Genomic DNA, 22,245 nt, shown 5'->3' with positions numbered 1-22,245 from the left:
TGCTGCTTATCCTAGGAATAAGCAGTGGATTTCCCCAAGTCCATAATCTGATAAGCAGCATAAAATCTGTTTTACTCCATGGGATCTTGCCAGGCAATTGCATAGTAAGGAGGGGGGTAGGGTTACCAGATGTCTGGATTTGCCCTGGGCGGGACTGGGGTGTGATGGGGTGGATGGGTGGAATTGGGCGGGACTAGGGGTCCGGATTTTCAAATGGAAAATCTGGTAACCCTAGGTGCAGGGCAGACTGCCCCGGATGCAGTCTTGGTGGGGGTGCCGGCATCTCTCTGCCCCCCCCCCCCCCCTCACCACCACGCCACACTTGCGTCCTCCCTTCCCCTCTTTAGATCTTCACCAGCACGAGCAACTTCTCCAGCCTGCTGCTCGCACCAACCTGACTCCCCTCTGATATCACTTCTGGGTCATGGGGCCAGGAAGTGATGTCAGAGGGAAAGCCAATGCTGGCGCGAGCAGCAGGCCAGATAATCTACTCAGGCTGGTGAAGATTTAAAGCGGTATGGGGGGAAAGGTACTTGTGACCTGCGCTGACCATTGTTGGAAACAGGATACCGAGTCTGATGGACTTTTAGTCTGTCCCAGTATGGCAACTCTTTTGAGCTTATGTTATGTAGAACAGCACTTTGCGCTGATTTTTCCAGCACCTATCTTTGAGCATCATTGATAGAATCCAGCCCTCTCTCTCTACACAAGGGCTTTTATATTTATGCAGACCCATTTTATGAGCCAGATGCACTACACTGTCCATCAGAACAACATTGGCCCTATGTGACAGCGTCCATACATACCTCTATGCTCTAGATCAGGGCTGCCCAAGTCCGGTCCTTGAGATCTACTGGCAGGCCAGGTTTTCAGGATATCCACAATGAATATGCATGAAAAAAATTTGCCTGCACTGTCTTCCTGATATGCAAATCTCTCTCATGCATATTCATTGTGGATATCCTGAAAACCTGGCCTGCCAGTAGATCTTGAGGACCAGACTTGGGCAGCCCTGCTCTAGATAAATACCCACTACATACACACACGTATGATATGTGATAGTTCAGTTACATTGCTGGCCTTGCAGGTTTCTGTATGCCGTCTGTCCTGTGCCTGGGAAAGCTGCTGATGGTACCAGTCTCGGGCCTTCTCCACCATCTCCAGCCCCTGCAATAATGCATCTCTCTCCTGCTCCAGCAACTTCATCCGCTTCAACTGGAGATTGGGAAATCCAAAAACAGCCAGTAAGTACTCTCTACATGACCAGTGACTGCTCATCCTTCTTCCCCTCGTAATCCCCTCCCCCCCAATATATGAGTTACCCATCGTATTAAGGATAAAATCTTCCTTCCCTCAACGGTCCTGTGCTTGAGTTACATCTTATTACTTTAATCGTAGAAAGGATAAAATACCCACTGTCCACCTTTTGCCCCGTACACAAGTTATGTCATATGACTTTATTGAAACGAATGCTTCTCTCTCTCTCTGCTATGATTGCTTGCAGAATCTCCAGACCTGTACAGGCAGGCCTGGGGTTAGACTGACGCTGGAAAAGGTTGTGACGGGTTATTTCGTGTGCAGATCTCACCCAGGTGAAGAAGCAAAGTGCGTCTCGGCCATGGATCCTGCCCTGGAAGGGGATGATGAGTATGGTGTATGCTGTGTGGATCGCCATTTGGAAGAGCGAAGGGTGGTGGTGGGAACGGCGATCCTGGGTGTGGATTCAAGTACCGTGGCTCAGGATTCCACAGGGGTGTGTGGGGTGGGTGCGGTCAGCGCTAGTGAAGGGAGACTGGCCTATTGCTGCAGGGGAAGCATAGGAAGAGGAAGAAAGCTGTTCCTTGAATTCTTTGATCCCTCCTTTCTCTTTCTGCCTCACTCTGTCACTATTACTGTTTATCATATACAGCGCCGTACACTAAACACATATGAGACGGTCCTTGCTTGACAGAGCTTACAATCTATTTGAGGCAGATAAACAAGACAAATAAGGGATTAGGGAATTACTGAACAGGTGACTAGAAATTAAAAACAGCATCAAAAAGGTGGGCTTTTGGCCTAGATTTGAATACAGCCAGATATGGAACTTGATCTACTGACTCAGGAAGCCTATTTTAGGCGTATGACTGTGGCCTAGCCATGGAGGGGTCTTCAGAGGCTGGCATCCCCCAACGTTTGGCTCAAGCCCCCTCCACAACTGGAGTATCCTTTGACTGGCTGGCGGGGATGCCCAATCCCCACCAGCCAATGAGATCCGTGGCCGGAAATGCTCCAGTGCTGTCTCTGCAAATCGACAGCCTCCCTTCCTGCCACCAACAGTAGCATGCCTCACACATGCTCAGTTTCCACTTAATACCCTAAGAGAGTCTATTTGAAACTTAGCTAAACTGAGGGCTTGGGGGCAAAGGGGTCATGGGTTTGATATACCTCCTTTCGGTTTACATTTATCATATGTAGGTATTTTCTAAGATCCTAGTGTCCCTGGAGCTGCTCTTTACTGCCCTCCACCCCAAGCTGCTGCTCTAGACAATCACCCAACCTTGCCTAATGGTTGAGTCAGACTTGTGCAGATTCATTGTGGAGATCATAGAAACATAGAAGATGATGGCAGAAATGGGCCACGGCCCAAGTCTGCCCACTCTACTAACCCATCCCCTAATTTCTTCCTTGAAGCAATCCCTGAACATCTAACAGACTTGCATGGTCTGTGTCCCATATCTGATGATTTGGTGTAGGAGTGGCTGGGGAGGGCATCGATGGGAACTCCACTAACTTGGAACATGAGGATGTTACTGGCCAGACTTTATGGTAGATATCCTGCAAACAGGATGGTTGGATAGGCTGGAGTGAGCTTGGAACGGCAACTTCAGCATTTGGAACCTCGGACAATACCAGGCGGACTTTACAGTCTATGACCCAGACATATGTTTATGGAAAACTTTATATACCGCATAACGGAACCAAAAGGATCTAAGCGGTATAACTAATGGGCAGACTGGATGGACCGTTCAGGTCTTTATCTGCCGTCATTTACTAACTGGGAGTCATATATGATACGACAAAGAAATCAGTCTTCTCTGTGACTATGGAACACAAAGTCCACGTACTTTTGTAAAGAACCCTCTTTAAATAAATTAAAATCCAATCTAAAAGCTTTCTTGTTCAAAGATGCATTTAATCCTTAACCACATCTACATACTCTCATCATTTTATTAAATTATTTCTTTTCAGATTTTATTACCCCTCCATTTGTGTTTCCCATGTAATGTATTACTTTTCTATCGATTAATCTATTTCATCCCTCCTCCTCCTTATCTCGTTAACTCTGTACACCACTTAGATATTTGAAGAGCAGTACATCAAATTTTAAATAAACTTGAAACTTGTAATGTGTGTCTTTGTGCCCAAAGCTTTAGATTTTAACTATGTTTGTGTTTATTAACATTTGATATTCCGCCAAAGCTTTCACAAGTTCTCAGCAAAATATATTTTACATCTTACAATAAATTGCATGAAATAAAATAAAATAAAAGGAACTCCATTCTATAAAGAAAGATCTAATTCATCCACACTCAAGATACATTCATAATCTAAACTCACACTCATGATCAATCTCTCAAACTCATACTCATAATCAAACACACACCAAAAAAAACCCAAACCCATATATGTCAGTCATGTGTCCTTTCACCATTCGAATTAATGAATATGCTCATTTGGAGTTGCATCGACTCCAAAAGCCTCTTGAAACAGAAATGTTTTCAAAAGTCTTTTGAACGCCTTATAATTAAATTCAGTGCGAATATTATGTGGGAGTTGATTCCACCGACTAGGCGCATGTGGGATCCCTACGAGGGTCAAGATAAGGAAATTGGGTCATTAGGGCATAGACAGGGGGTGGGTAAGCAGAGTGAGCAGACTTGATGGGCTGTAGCCCTTTTCTGCCGTCATCTTCTATGTTTCTAAGATAGAAAAATGCTTTATGACGTGTCGATTCCCATTTTGTTCTAGAAATTGATGGAATAACTAATCTATCATCTTGTAGAGATCTTAACGTCTGACCAGGTGTATAAGGGATGGTCAATGATTGTAAATAACAGGGCTCAGAAGTATTTAATGCCTTGTGTGTTAAAAGTAATACCGTGAACCTAATTCTATTATTTACTGGTAGCCAATGGTATTGTAGATAAAGGGGAGTAACTCTATCGAATTTACTCTTGTGTCCCAACAGCTTGAGTGCCACATTCTAGAAACACCTCTGTGTGTTTAGAAATGGTAAACGTACCTGGTTGCATTTATCTTGGCCGATATGGCCCATCCCCCCCCCCTGTTTTGATGAGATGTTGCTGTTCTGACTTACTGTGGTGTAGTTAATCCCATGGGTGAGAGTATGGCGCCGGGACTCCTCTCTCCAGCAAGCCTGGTAGCGACAGCAGACCGGCGTGAGGGGGCCACTGATGCTGCGGGAGCGGGTGAGGCTCTTCCTCGCTAGGTCACCTGTATAGGGGAGGAGAGGAAGAGATCAATCATATAGGATTATCACTAATTAATTGATAAAATTTATATTCCGCACTATCTCTAGCAAGCTAGGTGGATCACAACATGCATAGTTCAATATAATACAACTCACAATCCACATCATTACCCCTAACTAAAATCATGACCTGAGCCGTTAATATTAAACTCTTCCTGCCCTCCTTATTCAACTCAGTCAATAATGCTTGCTGAAATAGCAGCGTTTTTAAAGAAACTTTACACGCTTTCACGTCACGCAGTGCGCAAATCTTTAAAGGCAATGCATTCCAATATATTGGGGCTACTACATGTAATATTGAAGTTCTACATTCCTCATGATGGATTGCCTGTTGAGAAATGTAGCAGTCGGGGAGGCTGATGTAAACGGAGGGTGGCCGCAATTACAGGTGACGCATTTGTTATAACCTTAAAAGCCAGCGTTATGATTTGGTACCATATTCTGCATTCATTGGAGAGTCAATGTAACATTTGTAATGTAGGAGTAATGTGATCACGTCTAGTCAATCCTTCTATCACCCAGGCTACTGCATCCAGCGCAATTTGTAAAGATTTATAACGCTTTTTGCATCCCTATTAATAGTCCGTTACAATAATCAAAGATGGGTATAATGGTATTTTGCATGACCCTCTGAAAATTATCACGTCAACATGTCCTTCCATCTCCTAACAGTTTGTAAAAGACCATTTTGACTACTGTATTCACTTGGTCACGCATGGAAAGCGCTAGATCTGGTATCACTCCTAACATCTTGATTTTAGATATAAATTGAATTTGTTCCCTATTGATTTCTCAAAACTCATACAGTATATTTAGATATTTAGAATAAGGGATAAACTGGGGCTCTTCTCTCTGGAAAAGAGGAGGCTCAGGGGGGATATGATAGAGACCTTCAAAATACTTAGGGGCATAGAGAGGGTGGACAGGGACAGGTTCTTCAGACTAAAAGGGACGACAGGTACGAGGGGGCACTCAGAGAAACTGAAGGGAGATAGGTTCAAATCAAATGCAAGGAAATTTTTCTTCACCCAAAGGGTCGTGGACAAATGGAATGCGCTCCCGGAGGAAGTGATCCGGCAGAGTACAGTACAGGGATTCAAACAGGGATTGGACAGATTCCTGAGGGAAAAGGGGATCGTGGGGTACTGAGGGAGGTGCTGGGGTGTTGCATAAGTATAGACAGCTCACCAGGTCGTGCAGGTGCAAGGCCGGAGGGTTAGGACATTGATGGGAAGATAGGACTTCGATGAGAAACCTAGGGGGCAAGGGGGCCCCTTCTGGTGATTAAGGCAGGTCATGACCTGTTGGGCCGCCGCGGGGGCGGACTGCTGGGCGGGATGGACCTCTGGTCTGACCCGGCAGAGGCACTGCTTATGTTCTTATGTTCTTATTCTTATAATGCATGTATTATAAAAGGCCCCTTACCTTCACGAGAAAGGCAGAGATGCCAAGTTATTCAGTTCCAGGCTGGAGACCTTTTTGACCAGGCCTGGTTTTGAACTTACATCCCAAAGCATTGTGGGATTTAGTGCCCGATCTGCCTTCTGCAATCATGTGTGTGGTTTCAATATTTGTGATACATGTGTGGATGCAGGAGTGTTTATCAGTGGACCCAACTGGGTCTGCGGAGGAACTGACTTTTGAGATACAACCAATCCAGTTATTTATGTTAGGAAGTTGATAGTATCTATTCATAATTTTGTAGGCTCAATATTCAAATGTATTTATGCAGAGGGCAGTATCTGCTGACCTGATACAGACCTGCCCTGCATTTGTGGGTCATCTCCCGCACTTCTGCTGAGGAGCCGGGATCTCCCACTGAGCAGGCTCTCCTAGTAGCAGCAGATGTCTTCCTAAAATGTCATTTCCTGTTGCTGGTCCCACGGCAGCAGGAAATTACATTTTAGGAAGTCCTCAGCTGCTGCCGCTGGAAGGAGAGGCTACTGCTTGTGCTGCTGTGGTGGGGTTGGATGGCGTTTCAGGCAGGGCTGGGAAGAGTTGTGGGTGGAGTTATGGGCAGGACTGGGCGGAGTTATGGGTGAAGTTGGGCAGTTATGGGCAGGGCTGGGAGGAGTTTTGGGCAGGACTGGGCGGAGTTATGGGTGGAGTGGGGCAGAATGGGGTCAAGCCCTAAGACTCCCGTTTAGGAGTGACAGCTCTGCTGATAAGTGCTACAGCCTGGGGCCATCCATCGTTTTTCAGCAGCTGAAAATGGTTACAGACTGCTTTGGTGCAATAATCAATCCCTGAACCAGTTGACGATCTGGATAATGTTAGGACAGGAAAAGAAAGATGTCCTAACTTTATTCAATTAACTATCCAATGACAGGTTGAATATCATCACTTCTCCTAGGACAAGCAGGATGAGTCAGCCACACAACCATATGTGGCTGACAGTCCTGCTGTCCACGGAGAACCTACGTTACAGGTAAGTAACTACACTTTCTCCTAGGACAAGCAGGATGAGTCAGCCACATATGGTTGTGTGGCTGACTATCCTGCTGTCCACGGAGAATCTACGTTACAGGTAAGTAACTACACTTTTCTGGAGGGCGGAAGCAGTCACCCCTCTAGCCAGGCTCTGGCATTTTTTTTGGCTGTCACAGCCGGTGGTAAAAAAAAAAAAAACATGACAAATTACAGCTATACTCGCTCGAGGAGCGCAGAGAGAGGGGGGACATGATCGAGACGTTCAAGTATCTTACGGGCCGCATCGAGGCGGAGGAAGATATCTTCTTTTTCAAGGGTCCCACGACAACAAGAGGGCATCCGTGGAAAATCAGGGGCGGGAAACTACGAGGTGACACCAGGAAATTCTTTTTCACTGAAAGAGTGGTTGATCGCTGGAATAGTCTTCCACTGCAGGTGATTGAGGCCAGCAGCGTGCCTGATTTTAAGGCCAAATGGGATCGGCACATGGGATCTCTTCACAGGGCAAAGGTAGGGGAGGGACATTAAGGTGGGCAGACTAGATGGGCCGTGGGCCCTTATCTGCCGTCTATTTCTATGTTTCTATGTTTCTATGATGTTAGCAGCTGAATATTGGCCTGTGTGTTTCTAGCTGTTATCATTTCAGAGAGCTTTTGGAACAAATGAACGTTCATAAATATCCATAAAAAGGCGCTAGTATCAAGTTTCTTTTACCATGTAATCTCCTCCGGTAGAATGGCCACCGTCTTCCCTGGGTTATTATTAAGTGGGCCACCAATTTCTGAAAGCAGTTAGAGAGGGAGGGAGAGAAAAGGGTTTCCCTGGGGAAGAGCAGATTGCCTTTCACCTGAGCCCACAATCAGGCCCCGCCGAGTCCTCAACCGCTAGGAAAGAAGAGTCGATAACAAAGCCTGTTTTTCACAGCTGACTTGGTATAAAAGAGAAGTCTACATATTTCTTTATTTAAAGATGTATACACCGCCTAAACCTAGGCGGTTTCCCCCCAAAAAAACATACAAAGTATAACGACAAGACAACTACAACATGATGCTGTCTTAATGTCTGCATTTCTGTCCAACTAACAACCTTTTTATATAAACGCATAGCTTTTTAAAGCCAACACGTTCTGCACATAGATGTAATTCAGGGGTCTCAAAGTCCCTCCTTGAGGGCCGCAATCCAGTCAGGTTTTCAGGATTTCCCCGATGAATATGCATGAGATCCATGTGCATGCACTGCTTTCATAAGAACATAAGAAATGGCTTCGCCAGATCAGACTCTAGGTCCATCCAGTCCGGCGACCCGCACCCGCGGAGGCCAAGCTAGGTGTTCTCTGCTGAGAAACCTTGTTTACTCGTATCCCCCAGTGTGATTTGCAAGAAGGTGCGCATCCAACTTGCTCAGGGAGAGCGTTCCAAGCGTCCACCACTCGTTGTGCGAAACAGAACTTCCATATTCATTGGGGAAATCCTGAAAACCCGACTGGATTGCGGCCCTCAAGGAGGGACTTTGAGACCCCTGATGTAATTGATCTGGCAAGTCATTCCATAGTTTCACCCCAGCTATTGATAACAGAGGTCCGGAATCCGGTCTGGTTTTCAGGATTTCCCCGATGAATATGCACGAGATCTGTTAGCATACAATGAAAGCAGCGCATGCAAATAGAGCTCATGCATATTCATCGGGGAAGTCCTGAAAACCCGACCGGATTGCGGCCCTCGAGGAGGGGACTTTGACACCCTTGTTCTAGTATCTGCATAATGTACTTTTAACTCTCTCTCCACTGCCAGCCTCATCCCATTTTCTGATCTCAAAACTCTCCCTGGTCGACATATCTTTATTATAATTCCAAAAACATGCTGGCACAGCATAATACAAAACCTGGTGACCTATTGATAGCACTTTACACTGCACCTTATGTGATATAGGGAGCCAGTGCAGTTGTTTCAGACCAATGGTCCATCTAACCCTGCATCCTGTTTCCAAAAGTGGCTAATTCAGGTCACAAGTGCCTGGCAGAAACCCAAATAGTAGCTACTGATCCTACCGCAAAAAGTGGCTTCTCCCATTTCTGTCTCAATAGCAGATTATGGACCTTTTCTCCAGGAACTCGTCCAAACCTTTTTGAAATCCAGCTACGTTAAACAGTTCACAATATTGATGGATTTATTTTATTAATTTTCTATCCTGTTTTCCCCAAAGGGCTACAGGTTAAACATACATAACAGTTAACAGGTTACGATTTGCCATAGATTAAACATTGCTTAATTACCGTCTGATTTCTTTTCCAGTTCTGGTGTGGTGTCAAGATGTAACAACACAAAAACAAAATCCAACGAAAACTGCAGTACCGCCAGCCAAAGCAAAAACAAAAAACAAACTGCAGGCAACTATGTACGAGATGCAGGCAATGTTTATTATCTAATATAATAAAGCCTTACGTGCGCATGCGCACTCCCACCTGCATGCTCCCGTTTTCCGTGTGCTGTAGGGCACCGCAGGTAGGAGTGCGCATGCGCGCAAATCCCCCGAGGTGGATGTCAGCCGCCACGGCTGTCGGCGGCTGCAGGCCGTGGTGGCTGTCGGCGGCTGCGGCTTGGCGGCGGGTTGGAGACAGCGCCGATCCTCATGTCCCCCTCCCCCCCAGCAGACATTCGTACCCGGAGCCGGAAACGAAACGCCAAGGTCATATCGCTGTGGGAGGGGCAGATGGGAGGGTCAATGGGGTCGGCTGCACGGTGGCGGGGGGGGGAAGATGGAAACAGGCTGATCACCGGTTCTACTGCACAGGGGGAGATGGGAGGGAGGGAAATAAAAATGGCAGGTTCTACTGTACAGGGGGAATGGAAGGGGGGTAGAAATTTAAAGATGTTGCTCATTGGGTCTACTACACAGGGGGATGGGAGGGAGGCAGGCAGGCAGGCTGGCTGGCTTCGGGGGTGGAGTTGGATCAAAGTCTGGAAGGCAGTGAGGGGACATAGGAAGGAGGCACTGGGGAGCACTAAGGACATAGGAAGGGGCACTACGGACACAGGACGGATGCACTGGGGGCACTAAGGACATGGGAAGGAGGCACTGGGGGTACTATGGCCACAGGATGGAGGCACTGGGGGCACTTAGGACATGGGAAGGAGGCACTGGGGGCACTAACGACATAGGAAGGGGTACTAAGGACATGGAAAGGAAGAACTGGGGTACTAAGGACATAGGAGGCACTGAGGGCACTAAGGGCATAGGATGGGACAGTATGGACATAGGAAGGGGGCCACTGAGAGACAGGCAGGCATGGCACAACAGAGAATTACAGGGGGCTAGGGAAACAGAGACAGAAAGAAAGACAGACAGGGGACCAGGGAGAGACACAGACAGAAAGAATGACAGACCGACAGCGTCCAAGGAGAAAGAGACAAAGAAAAAAACAAAAACCCAAAATAGACATCTACTCTAGCACCCATTAATGTAACGGGCTAAAATACTAGTACCAAATATTTATGCAGTTAAAAATACCACTTTATAACAAACCAAAGGACCTGACACGATCCGTGTTTCGGAAAACACTCCTTCCTCAGAGGTCCTAATAAAAATAAATATGAAAGCTAAGGGGATATGTATAATACATAAATCATGTGAAATGGTGTGCAAAATTAAGATAAAAACCCCTGTGAACAAATATATTAGATTGTGAACAGTGAAGAGAAAATTTTAATATTTCATGCATAAAATTTTTTTAAAATAAGTAAGAAGGAACATGCTACCATATGGAGAGCGGCCTGCGAGGTTCGCTACAGCCGGCCGCGAACCTCATCAGGAGCGGCAGCGGCGACAGGAACCACTTCACTGCTGAGCTACAGCTGATGCCAAAAACCCCATCACAGAAGAGGAGGCAAAAAAAGTGATCTCCATCCCAAATGACGCCCTACCTCCCCCCTACCCTTCCCACGCGCTCTCTACCTCCCACTCCCTATCCCCCGGCTCCGCATTGACGGCTCGCACCAGGCTCCCATGCAAACCGACACCGGCTCTCCCGTTCGGAGCCTTCTCTTCCCCCCCCCCCCACTCCGCCCTTATGACTTCCGCGTTCCCCGCTGCACCTCCCACAAGGAGGACCGAGCGCGGGTGTGGCGGGTGGGGAGCGGTACCACCGGCTTCTGGGAAGGATATTTCAGAGGAAAAGTCCCAAACTGACGACTGTGGGCTAGGGAGAGGAAGAAGGAGGTAGAGAGAGATGCCGGATCTGCAAGGTAGAAGGAAGGGAATAGGTGAAGGGAAGAAAATAGAGACTAGACTGGACAGACAGGGGAGGGATACAGGGAATGAGAAATCAAGTTTCAAGTATTTACAATGCATCCATCACATAAAGATGTACCATTCGATGTCCCAGTGCTCCAAAGCAGGGGGGAAAAGGAAGGGAGGCCTACTGCAGGACAGGGTAGGTAAAAGGAAGGGAGAATGGACAGGGGGAGCAGGCAAGGGGTGGTGGTGGACAGCCATGGAAAAATAAAGACAGAAAGCGCAAAGGAGAGACAGAGAGAGAGAAAGAATTAAAGACAGACACACACACATATATTCTAGCACCCGTTAATGTAACGGGCTATAAGACTAGTATGGTATATAATAAATATTTAGCGTGTGCTAAATCGGCTAACATGCTTTAGTAAAAGGACCCCTCAGTTTCTAAGACTTGGTCCCCTTTCTTGGATTACGACACATTTTGCTAGAGTTATATCCACTTCTCTTTAGATTAGATATAGATTTCTCATTGTTCTTTTCTATTCTTTTCTTTTTCTAATTTTTCTATGACTTTTCCTTCTCTGCTCTTTCACAGTTTATTTTTTCTCCACTTCTTCCATTCTCGTTTTGCTTCTTCTCCGCTCTTCTTATTTCATTTTTATTGGTATTTCTTGTTTCCTTATCCTCCTTTCCTTTGCTCTCCTTGTTTTTCTTTCTTTATCCTTCGCTGCTTTCTAGATTTTTGTTTTCATTTTCTGCTTATTTTTCTTTCCTTCTCTAGTCTCCTTTCTTTATTACCTTTTGTTCTCTTCTCTTCTCTCCCCCTTTCTGCTTTGTTCTTGCCTTGGAGGGAACTGGGGCTCATCTCCCTGGAGGAACGAGGCTCATTCTCCATCTGGTGTAGAAGTGATGAATGTGAATGAGGATTGTGTCATTAACACAGTTCTTTCTTCAGTGCTTCTCAGATGTGTGTGTGTGGGGGGGGGGGGGGAGGTGATTCAGGCACTACAAAGCTGTATAATCGATATAGAGATGAATTGCTTTTAAGCACCTTTCACCCAGAAAGAATATTTAACCCCCCCATTTTCAATGAAAACAGTGCGATAGACTTCAAGTGTTCAATGCATTTATACAAACATTCTGCCCTCATATTTTCCTGGACCATTTTTCTTCTCAATAAATTCTGTCAGTTGCAATTTTGAAGCCAGTTATAAGGAAAAGTGCATAGGTTTTTTTTAAAGAGGTTTGTAATAGCAGAAAGGCTTGTTTACGAAAATGATATTTTATACTGAGTTTAATGAATGTATTTTATTGCAGGGGACTTTTTTCTTGATACAGCCTTCGGGCGAAACACGTCGGAATGACAGGTCCCTTCCCGATAATTACTGACAAGACTAATTATTTATTTACTGAAATATTGAAGCACTAATGCACTTTATATAAAACACAATGGTCTGATGAGGAGGCTAGTGCCATATAGTATTTGGCCACTTAAATCAATTAGCCAATACTGGCACTTCTGAAGACCTAAGTAAAAAGCTATAAGTAAACATGCTGTGAAGTACTGTTTTTGGAGAACACGAGTGATAGTATAGTACAAAGGATTGCTGCACACATTACTCATTAGGTTTTATTATGGCCATCTAGTGCCCTCATTAGAGATGATTGGGCCTTGTACTGACATAGCAGGGTGTTCCTTCCCTCTCCTCCTTTTGCCAAATGGGATGGAGGAGTAATCACAATTTCATGATTAAATGTCTTCCCTCTTTGTTATTTCTGGGCCATAGGCTACAGAAGTCTACCCGCTACTTTACAATTACAGTGGTACCTTGGATTACGAGCATAATCCGTTCCAGGAGCAGGCTCGTAATCCAAAATGCTCATTTATCAAAGCGAGGTTCCCCATAGGAAATAATGGAAACTCGCTTTGAGAGGTTCCCACCCCCCCCCCCCGAGGCCAGCAGCGCTGCTCCCCCCCGCCACGAGAACCGGCATTGCTCCCCCCGAAGGCCCCCTTGCAAACCGGCACCCTCCCCCCGTGATCCGGCACCCCCCCCGCCGCCATCGGGCATCCCCCCGCCGCCATCGGGCACCCCCTGCCGCGACCTGCTCAAGGCCCAGCACAGGAGACAGATCTTCGGGCACCAGCAGGACATGCTGGTGCCGGTGCGGAGGCTACACTGAAGTAAGAAGAGGGTTCGGGTGGGTTGGGGGACCTCAGGTCGCGGCGGGGGGGGGGTGTCCGATGGCGGCAGGGGGGTGCCGGATCGCGGGGGGGGAGGGTGCCGGTTAGCAGGGGGGAGGCGCTCGCAAATTGAGGCGCGCTCGGTTTCCGAGGCGCCGATTTTGCGAATGTTTTGCTCGTCTTGCAAAACACTCGCAAACCGGTGCATTCGTAAACCGAGGTACCCCTGTACTGGAGTTGCCACTGAAGCTCACTCCAGCCTAACCGCTAAGTTTCAGCAGGGATAACTGGTTAAGTGCTGCTGAAAATTAGCGTGCAGCCCCCAGACAAGCGATTGAACTGGTCAGCAGTCATTTCTGAGCAGCTAAATCATTTTGAATATCGACCGGCTGGTTTCTAAAATGAGTGTCCTCTCTTTATTCGCACCTGCCGTAAGGAAACTGAATTTGAGGATCGGCTGTGTTTGCCGTCATGCGGGCGTTACACTAATACACATACCCCCTCTTTCTACAACTTGGCATCTAAATTTAAGGGCCCTTTGCCTGCTTATACAATACTAGCACAGGGGTAAGTGCTAGGTGTATGCTCTGCGCTTTTTTTTGTAAATGACGTGTGAAACTAGGAGACACTCAGTGAAGTTGCAAAGAAATACTTACACGGATGTCCTCCTGCCCGACGAAACCAGGCAGCAGGGGCGGGATTGGGGGGCAGGACTGGGGTGTGATGGGGTGAGGATGGTGGAACTGTGCAGGTCTAGGGGGGTCCAGATTTTCCAAATGGAAAATCTGGTAACCCTATGTATTCACCCTATACATACACTCATCCTACGCATATACACACATATTACTAGTATTGTGTACTATGTTCATTCTAAATCCTACTTATTTACAAGCATAATACCAGTATCATGTAGATTTACATACATCCTGATAATTCTAGTTATCTGAACTTTATCATATCCTCAGCATTCTGGGTATATTTTCACCCAATCGTGTTCCTAGTGGGGAGTAGCCAGCTATTTCCTGTATGTTTGCTACTCCTCCAGTCTGTTGCATTATTAGTTGAAGTAATCCGTGAAAAGCGCCTTTGCGAAGGAGCCTTAAGAAGGAGCCCAGGCAGCCCAGCAGCAATATCTAATAATTATACCACAGGTACTTCCCCCCCTCTTCTCACTTCTCATTTCTCTTTCTCTTTCTACTCTTTCAGCTAGCTGCACGCCGGGCACAATCCTTTCACACCTCGGGACATAGGAAAGAGAAAGGAGCAATGGAGGATGTGGGAACCCAGCAGAGCTACCCAGTATACTGCATCGGGTGCCATATGTATGACTACCTCCCCTCCGGGAGGCAGGCATACATATGCGGTCGATGCCAGGAACTGGACAGCCTGAAACAGGAGGTCGGGAGACTGCAGGTTAGAGTCCAGGAGCTGGAGGGACTCTGCACCATGGAGGAGCAATGCTGGGAAACTGAAGACACCACCAGAGGGAGCCACATCGCGGAACAAGTTAGGGAGCTCGAGAAGTTCATTGAGGAGGCCTGCAGGATGGTGGAGGCACGAGACCACCAACACACCAGGAGAGAACCGACAGTTGGACGACAGGAACTACCAGACACCATGGGAATAGGACCTTGCGGAGGACCTGGGCAGACAGAGGAGGAGGAGACCCATCAGAGCCAGGAGAATGGACTAGCGGACTGCGCAGAGGACACAGACCTGAGACCAGGGGCGGATACACAGCTGAACCCAGACGACGGACGAATGGACTGCACATATGACACAGATCTGAGACCAGAGAGACAGTTAAAGAAGGGGAAATCAGCAATCGTGGTTGGAGACTCAATCCTGAGAGGAGTAGATAGTCACATATCCGGAGGGAGAGAGGACCGACTGGTAACATGTCTCCCGGGGGCAAGAACAAAGGACGTCATCAACAATATCGAGAGGATCCTGGAGGGAGCCGAGACGGAGGAGACAGCAATAGTGATCCACATAGGAACAAACGACATCAGCAGGAGAAACTTCAACAGGACTACACTAACTGACCAGTTCAGGATCCTGGGGAGGAAACTGAGACTAAGGACAAGGAGGATAGCCTTCTCAGAGATCCTGCCAGTACCGAGAGCGGACACAAGGAGACAGAGCGAACTACAAGCAATTAACGCTTGGCTGAGGAGATGGTGCGATGAGGAGGGTTTCCACTTTGTTAGGAACTGGACTACTTTCCTGGGGAAGAACAAGCTCTACAGAAGAGATGGACTACACCTTAGCACAGCTGGGACGAGGATGCTGGCACGCAACGTCCAGAACGCCATAGACTTGGCTTTAAACTGAAGAGAAGGGGAAAGCCGATAGTCGAACTGACCTCGACACATCGGACATCAGTACCTGACAAGGATACTGACCTGGGACATTGGGAAGGAAAGCTTGGGACTGAGTGTGTATGTTTTGAAAAAGGACATCGGACATCAATACCTGATAAGGATACTGACCCGGGATATTGTAAGGGAGGACTTGGGACTGAGTGTGTATGTTTTGAAAAAGGACCTAAGGACGCATTGCAGGGACCGAGGGCACAAATGGAACTCGTAAGAGGCACCAACATGGAACAACAGGAGCCAGAGGAGCAAGGACCTTGTGAAATAGAGACCAGAACTGAGAGAAAATTACGAGAACAAGTGGTGCAAGGGAAACAGGCTGAGGACGTCACAGACACACAGCAGCAGGAGGAGGATGAAGCTCGGGGGCTGGCAAACCATGAGGAGGACTGCAGGAGTACCAAAACACGAGGAGAACAAAAAGAGAGGGCAAAAAACTGGGTCTTAAACTGCCTGTACACAAATGCTAGGAGCCTGAGGGCCAAAATGGGAGAACTAGAAATCACTGCTAGCAAAAAGGACCTAGACATAATTGGAGTCACAGAAACATGGTGGACTGAGGAAAATCAATGGGATGTGGCCATACCAGGGTACAAACTATACAGGAGAGACAGGGCACATAAAAAGGGTGGAGGAATAGCGCTGTACGTAAAAGACTCCATACCCTCAACCAGGATGGAAACAACAGTACAGGCGGATGGCTTGGAATCAATATGGGTTAAGCTACAGGGAGGAACTGGGGCAGACATTAAAATGGGTCTGTACTACCGCCCACCAGGACAACCTGAAGAAATCGACCAGGACCTGGAGGCAGAACTGAGGCAGGTATGCAGAAGCGGAAATGTGGTGGTGATGGGGGACTTCAACTATCCAGGGATAGACTGGAGTATTGGGCACTCAAACTGCGCAAGGGAGACCAAATTCCTAGAGGTCATGAGGGACTGCTTCATGGAGCAACTGGTCAAGGAACCAACACGGGGTGACGCCACTCTTGACCTAATCTTCAACGGACTAGAGGGGCCAGCAAAGGAGGTGACAGTATTAGCCCCGCTAGGTAACAGTGATCACAACACGATCCAGTGCAGGCTAGAAATTGGATCATCAAAGGGGAAAAGAACCACAACGACGGCACTCAATTTCAAAAAAGGAAATTATGATGCCATGAGGGAAATGGTGGGAAAAAAACTCAAAGGTAACATAGGGAAGATGGATTCCGTAGAAAAAGCCTGGACCTTACTCAAGGGAACTGTGCACGAAGCGCAAAACCTGTGCATCCCCAAGTTCAGGAAAGGGTGCAAAAAAAAACAGAACAAAAAACCCAGTGTGGATAACAAATGCAGTGAAGAAGGCGATAAGCGACAAGAAAGCATCGTTCAGAAAATGGAAAAAAGACAAAACAGAGGAGAACCAAAAAGTGCACAAAGAACACCAGAAGGAGTGTCACCGAGCGGTTAGAAAAGCAAAAAGAGAATATGAAGAGAGACTGGCAGAGGAAGCAACAAACTTCAAGTCGTTCTTCAGATACGTCAAGGGGAAGCAACCGGCAAGAGAAGAAGTGGGACCATTGGATGATGGAGACAGGAAGGGAGTGGTAAAGGAAGAGAAAGAAATAGCTGACAGGTTAAATGAGTTCTTCACGTCAGTTTTCACGAGGGAAGATATAACCAACATCCCAGAACCTGAAGAGAGCGGAAAAGGAGACCAAGATGTAAAACTGGTCAATTTAGAGGTAAGCCAAGAAGATGTACTCAAGCAGATAGACAGACTAAAGAGCGACAAATCTCCAGGTCCGGACGGCATTCACCCAAGGGTACTCAAGGAACTAAAAAACGAAATAGCGGAGCCACTTCGACAAATATACAGCCTATCCTTAAAAACCGGAGAGATCCCGAAGGACTGGAAAATAGCAAATGTCACGCCCATCTTCAAGAAGGGCTCAAGGGGAGACCCAGGAAACTACAGGCCAGTGAGCCTGACCTCAGTCCCAGGAAAGATGATGGAGGCACTGATTAAGGACATCATCTGTGAACACATCGAAAAAAATGAGCAGCTAAAACCGAGTCAGCATGGCTTCTGCAAGGGTAGGTCATGCCTCACAAACTTATTGCACTTCTTCGAGGGGGTAAACAGCCAGGTGGATAAAGGGGAATCTATAGATATCATTTACCTTGACTTCCAAAAAGCCTTCGACAAGGTACCACACGAAAGGCTGCTTAAGAAGATATGGAACCACGGGGTACAAGGGGTGATCCACCGATGGATCAAAAACTGGCTGGCGAACAGGGAACAGAGGGTTGGCGTAAAGGGCCATTACTCAGACTGGAAAGGGGTCACGAGCGGAGTTCCGCAGGGGTCGGTGCTGGGACCACTCCTGTTCAATATCTACATAAACGACCTAGAGGCGGGAACCAAGTGTGAGGTTATTAAATTTGCAGATGACACCAAACTATACAGCAGGGCTCAAACCAGGGGAGACTGCGAAAATCTCCAAAAGGATCTAACGCAGCTGGAAAAGTGGGCCGAAAAATGGCAAATGAGCTTCAACATAGGGAAATGCAAGGTCATGCACGTGGGGAAAAAGAACCCGATGTTCACATACAGAATGGGGGGAACACCGCTAGGGGTCAGTAACCTGGAGAGAGACCTGGGAGTGATGGTAGATGCAACACTGAAGGCATCGGCGCAGTGCGCTACAGCCTCAAAGAAAGCTAACAGAATGTTGGGTATCATTAAGAAGGGTATTACGACCAGGACGAAGGAAGTCATCATGCCGCTGTATCGTGCAATGGTGCGGCCGCATCTGGAGTACTGTGTCCAGTACTGGTCGCCGTACCTCAAGAAGGACATGGCAGTACTTGAGGGAGTACAGAGAAGAGCAACTAAACTGATAAAGGGAATGGAAAATCTCCCATATACCGACAGGTTGAAGCAGTTGGGACTTTTCTCACTGGAAAAGCGGAGACTTAGAGGAGACATGATAGAAACCTTCAAGATCCTGAAGGGCATAGAGAAAGTAGACAGGGATAGATTTTTCAAATTAAGGACCACCACAAGTACAAGGGGGCACTCGGAGAAATTGAAAGGGGACAGGTTTAGAACAAACGCTAGGAAGTTCTTTTTCACTCAGAGGGTGGTGGATACATGGAACGTGCTTCCAGAGGCTGTTGTAGACAAGAAAACATTAAATGGTTTCAAAGAAAGTTTGGATAGATTCCTAGAAGAAAAAGGGATTGAAGGGTATAGATAGATATAGACCACTACTCAGGCGATGGGCCTGATGGGCCGCCGCGGGAGCGGACCGCTGGGCAGGATGGACCTATGGTCTGCCTCAGCGGAGGCAACTTCTTATGTTCTTATGTTCTTATCCCCCCTCTTGAACTTTCCAGCGTCCTTTTCTAATTTTAATTCCTTCAGAAGGGCGTTCCACCACATAGGAGCCAACACTGAGAACATTATTGTCCTGATGCTTTTATATATGGTGTCTTTGAAGGAGGTACGAGCGCAGGGTGCGTACTGGTTTACAGTTACAGCGGTTAGTGTAGCTGGGTTTTAAAAAAAGGTTTTGACAAGTTCCTGGAGGAAAAATTCATAGTCTGCTATTGAGACAGACATGGGGGAAGCCGCTATTTGCCCTGGAATCGATAGCATGGAATGCTGGTACTAATTGGGTTTCTGCCAAGTACTCGTGATCTAGATTGGCTACTGTTAGAAACAGGGTACTAGGTTTGATGTTCCTTTGGTCTGGCAATGCTTATGTGAGCCAAGTATAGATCAGTCCAGCCATTGTGACATCACTGAGGAGTTTGGCTCTTAGGCATTGATGGAATGAGGCATCATGACATCACAATCTCAGCTCTGGAATGTTGCTACTTAGGATTTGAAAGGGTTTGAGGCATGTGCAGATGAGGACGGAGCTTAAGCATTTGTGGAATGAGGCATTATGACATCACAATCTGAGCTCTAGAATGTTGCTACTTAGGATTTGAAAGGGTTTGAGGCATGTGCAGATGAGGACGGAGCTTAGGCATTGGTGGAATGAGGCATCATGACATCACAATCTCAGCTCTGGAATGTTGCTACTCTTTGGGTTTCTGCCAGGTACTTGGGACCTGGGTCGGCCACTGTTGGAAACAGGACACTGGTCTTGATGGACCTTCGGTCTGTCCCAGTATACAGACGTGGTAAAGTGCCACATTTAGGCATGTGCATTTATGTGTCAGTGGGTGTTCCTAAATATAAGTGCCCAGACATAAGTTAATGCTGGTATTCTATAACAGAAACTTAGCATCCAGATAATGTTAAAGAATTAGTTATCAGCATGCCACATCTACATGCCTAATTTAGGGGTCTTCAAAGTCCCTCCTTGAGGGCCGCAATCCAGTCAGGTTGTCAGGATTTCCCCAATGAATATGCATGAGATCTATTAGCATACAATGAAAGGAATGCATGCATATTCATTGGGGAAATCCTGAAAACCCGACTGGATTGCGGCCCACGAGGAGGGACTTTGAAGACCCCTGGCCTAATTTGTGATGCCAATTATAGACTTATCCCATAACCCAGTGGTGTCCAACCTGCGGCCCCAGAAACATTTTTTTTTTAGCCAATGCAGCCCAGGGAAGCCAAAAGGTTGGACACCCCTGCCATAACCCAAGAAAATAGCATGCACAGCTCAAGAGCAGATACTTTTCCGAGTCCCATGCAGACATCACACTGATAAACCTAAAAGCATGAATACAGCATGGACAGCTGAAGCGCACCTCCTTACCACAACCTCATGAAGATGTCACACTGATACACAGAACCCATGAATACAGCATGGAGAGCTCAAGCCCTATTAAAGCCCCATGCAGACATCACAGTGATATTTGTAAAGCATGAATACAGCCCTGGCCAAGCATCCCCCTGTTACATATAAGAGGCAATAAACCAGTTTTAAAGTATACTTTTATCCACAAGATTTACATCGTAATAAAAAAAAAATCCCGAGTGGAATAGAACAGGTACAAGTGGATCGATTTTTCACTCTGTCAAAAAATTACAAAGACTAAGGGACACTCGATGAAGTTACTTTTAACTCGATGAAGTTACTTTTAAAACCAATAGGAGGAATTGTTTTTTCACTCAGAGAATAGTTAAGCTCCGGAACGCATTGCCAGAGGTTGTGGTAAGAGCTGATGGCGTAGCTGGTTTTAAGAAAGGTTTGGACAAGTTCATGGAGGAAAAGTCCATAGTCTGTTATTGAGAAAGACATGGGGGAAGCCACTGCTTGTCCTGGATCGGTAGCATGGAATGTTGCTACTCTTTTGGGTTCCGGAATCCTTCGTTACTCTTTGGGATTCCGGAATCTTGCTATTCTTTAGGATTCTGAATGGAATGTTGCTACTCCTTGGGTTTTGGCCAGGTACTAGGGATCTGGATTGGCCACCTTGGAGAACGGGCTACTGGGCTTGTTGGACCATTGGTCTGACCCACCACAGCTATTCTTATGTTCTTAAAAAAAATCCAAATAGACTTTTTTGTTTGGATCATAGATCTTCAAAAATTGAATCTTGGATTCTCAGCTATTCTAAATATTAGGTTACAGGGCAGACTGGATGGACCATTCAGGACTTTATCTGCTGTCTTTTACTATGTTACTAAGTAAGTGAAGATCAGCTATTTGGGGGAGAGTCATGGGCAGAGCTGGCACTTAGCTAGTTATGTGTTAACATAAGAACATAAGCAATGCCTCCGCTGGGTCAGACCCGAGGTCCATCGTGCCCAGCAGTCCGCTCACGTGGTGGCCCAGCAGGTCCAGGACCTGTGCAGTAATCCTCTATCTATACCCCTCTATCCCCTTTTCCAGCAGGAAATTGTCCAATCCTTTCTTGAACCCCAGTACCGTACTCTGCCCTATTACGCTCTCTGGAAGCGCATTCCAGGTGTCTACCACACGTTGGGTAAAGAAGATCTTCCTAGCATTCGTTTTGAATCTGTCCCCTTTCAACTTTTCCGAATGCCCTCTTGTTCTATCTAATATAATAAAGAGCTAGCACGCTATTTGCGTGTTCCGTGCGCTGTAGGTCTGTGGCCGCAGGACTGCGCATGCGCGAGTCCCCAGCCTTACTTCTCTCTGACTACGGACCCACAAAGCCACCACCGCGACTCCTCTCTCATCTTCCGACGCAACTGCAGCTCATGAGAGGAGCCGCGGGGGCGCCTTTGAAAACGGCTCCCTTCTCCGAGTGCCCACCCCCTCCTCCTTTTTTTTGCGATCCATCGAGCGGCTCCCCCAGCCTTCTTCCACCACCTACCGAGCCCCCAGCCCTGTTTTCAGCTCCTCCTGCACGGGCCCAAAACAAAAAAGGAGCCGCGACTCTTCCCCACCCGAAACACTATGCCGGCTCCTCACAAAACCAAAACTCCCACGCAGCCGAACTTGCAATATCGCACGCGAACCCCAGCTCGATCCACTCCTCCAGACCGACGATGCACACAACTTGAAC

At 47.0% G+C, this 22,245-nt stretch overlaps 1 protein-coding gene across 4 annotated transcripts in view; it reads right to left on the bottom strand.

The window, feature by feature from the left end:
* Nucleotides 1-22,245, bottom strand: part of SAPCD1 (suppressor APC domain containing 1) — a 35,375-nt gene that overhangs the window by 7,931 nt on the left and 5,199 nt on the right. For all 4 annotated transcript variants that reach the window (XM_033917231.1, XM_033917230.1, XM_033917232.1 and 1 more), the window contains exons 2-3: nucleotides 4,361-4,497; nucleotides 1,072-1,215 (exon numbers count right to left, since the gene is read on the bottom strand). In XM_033917231.1, coding sequence (XP_033773122.1) covers nucleotides 1,072-1,215; nucleotides 4,361-4,497 — 281 coding nt within the window. The remainder of the gene's footprint in view (nucleotides 1-1,071; nucleotides 1,216-4,360; nucleotides 4,498-22,245) is intronic.

This window comes from Geotrypetes seraphini, chromosome 12 (assembly GCF_902459505.1).
Source record: "Geotrypetes seraphini chromosome 12, aGeoSer1.1, whole genome shotgun sequence".
Classification (NCBI taxonomy): Eukaryota; Metazoa; Chordata; class Amphibia; order Gymnophiona; family Dermophiidae; genus Geotrypetes; species Geotrypetes seraphini.
This window is presented reverse-complemented; position numbering and strand designations above follow the sequence as displayed.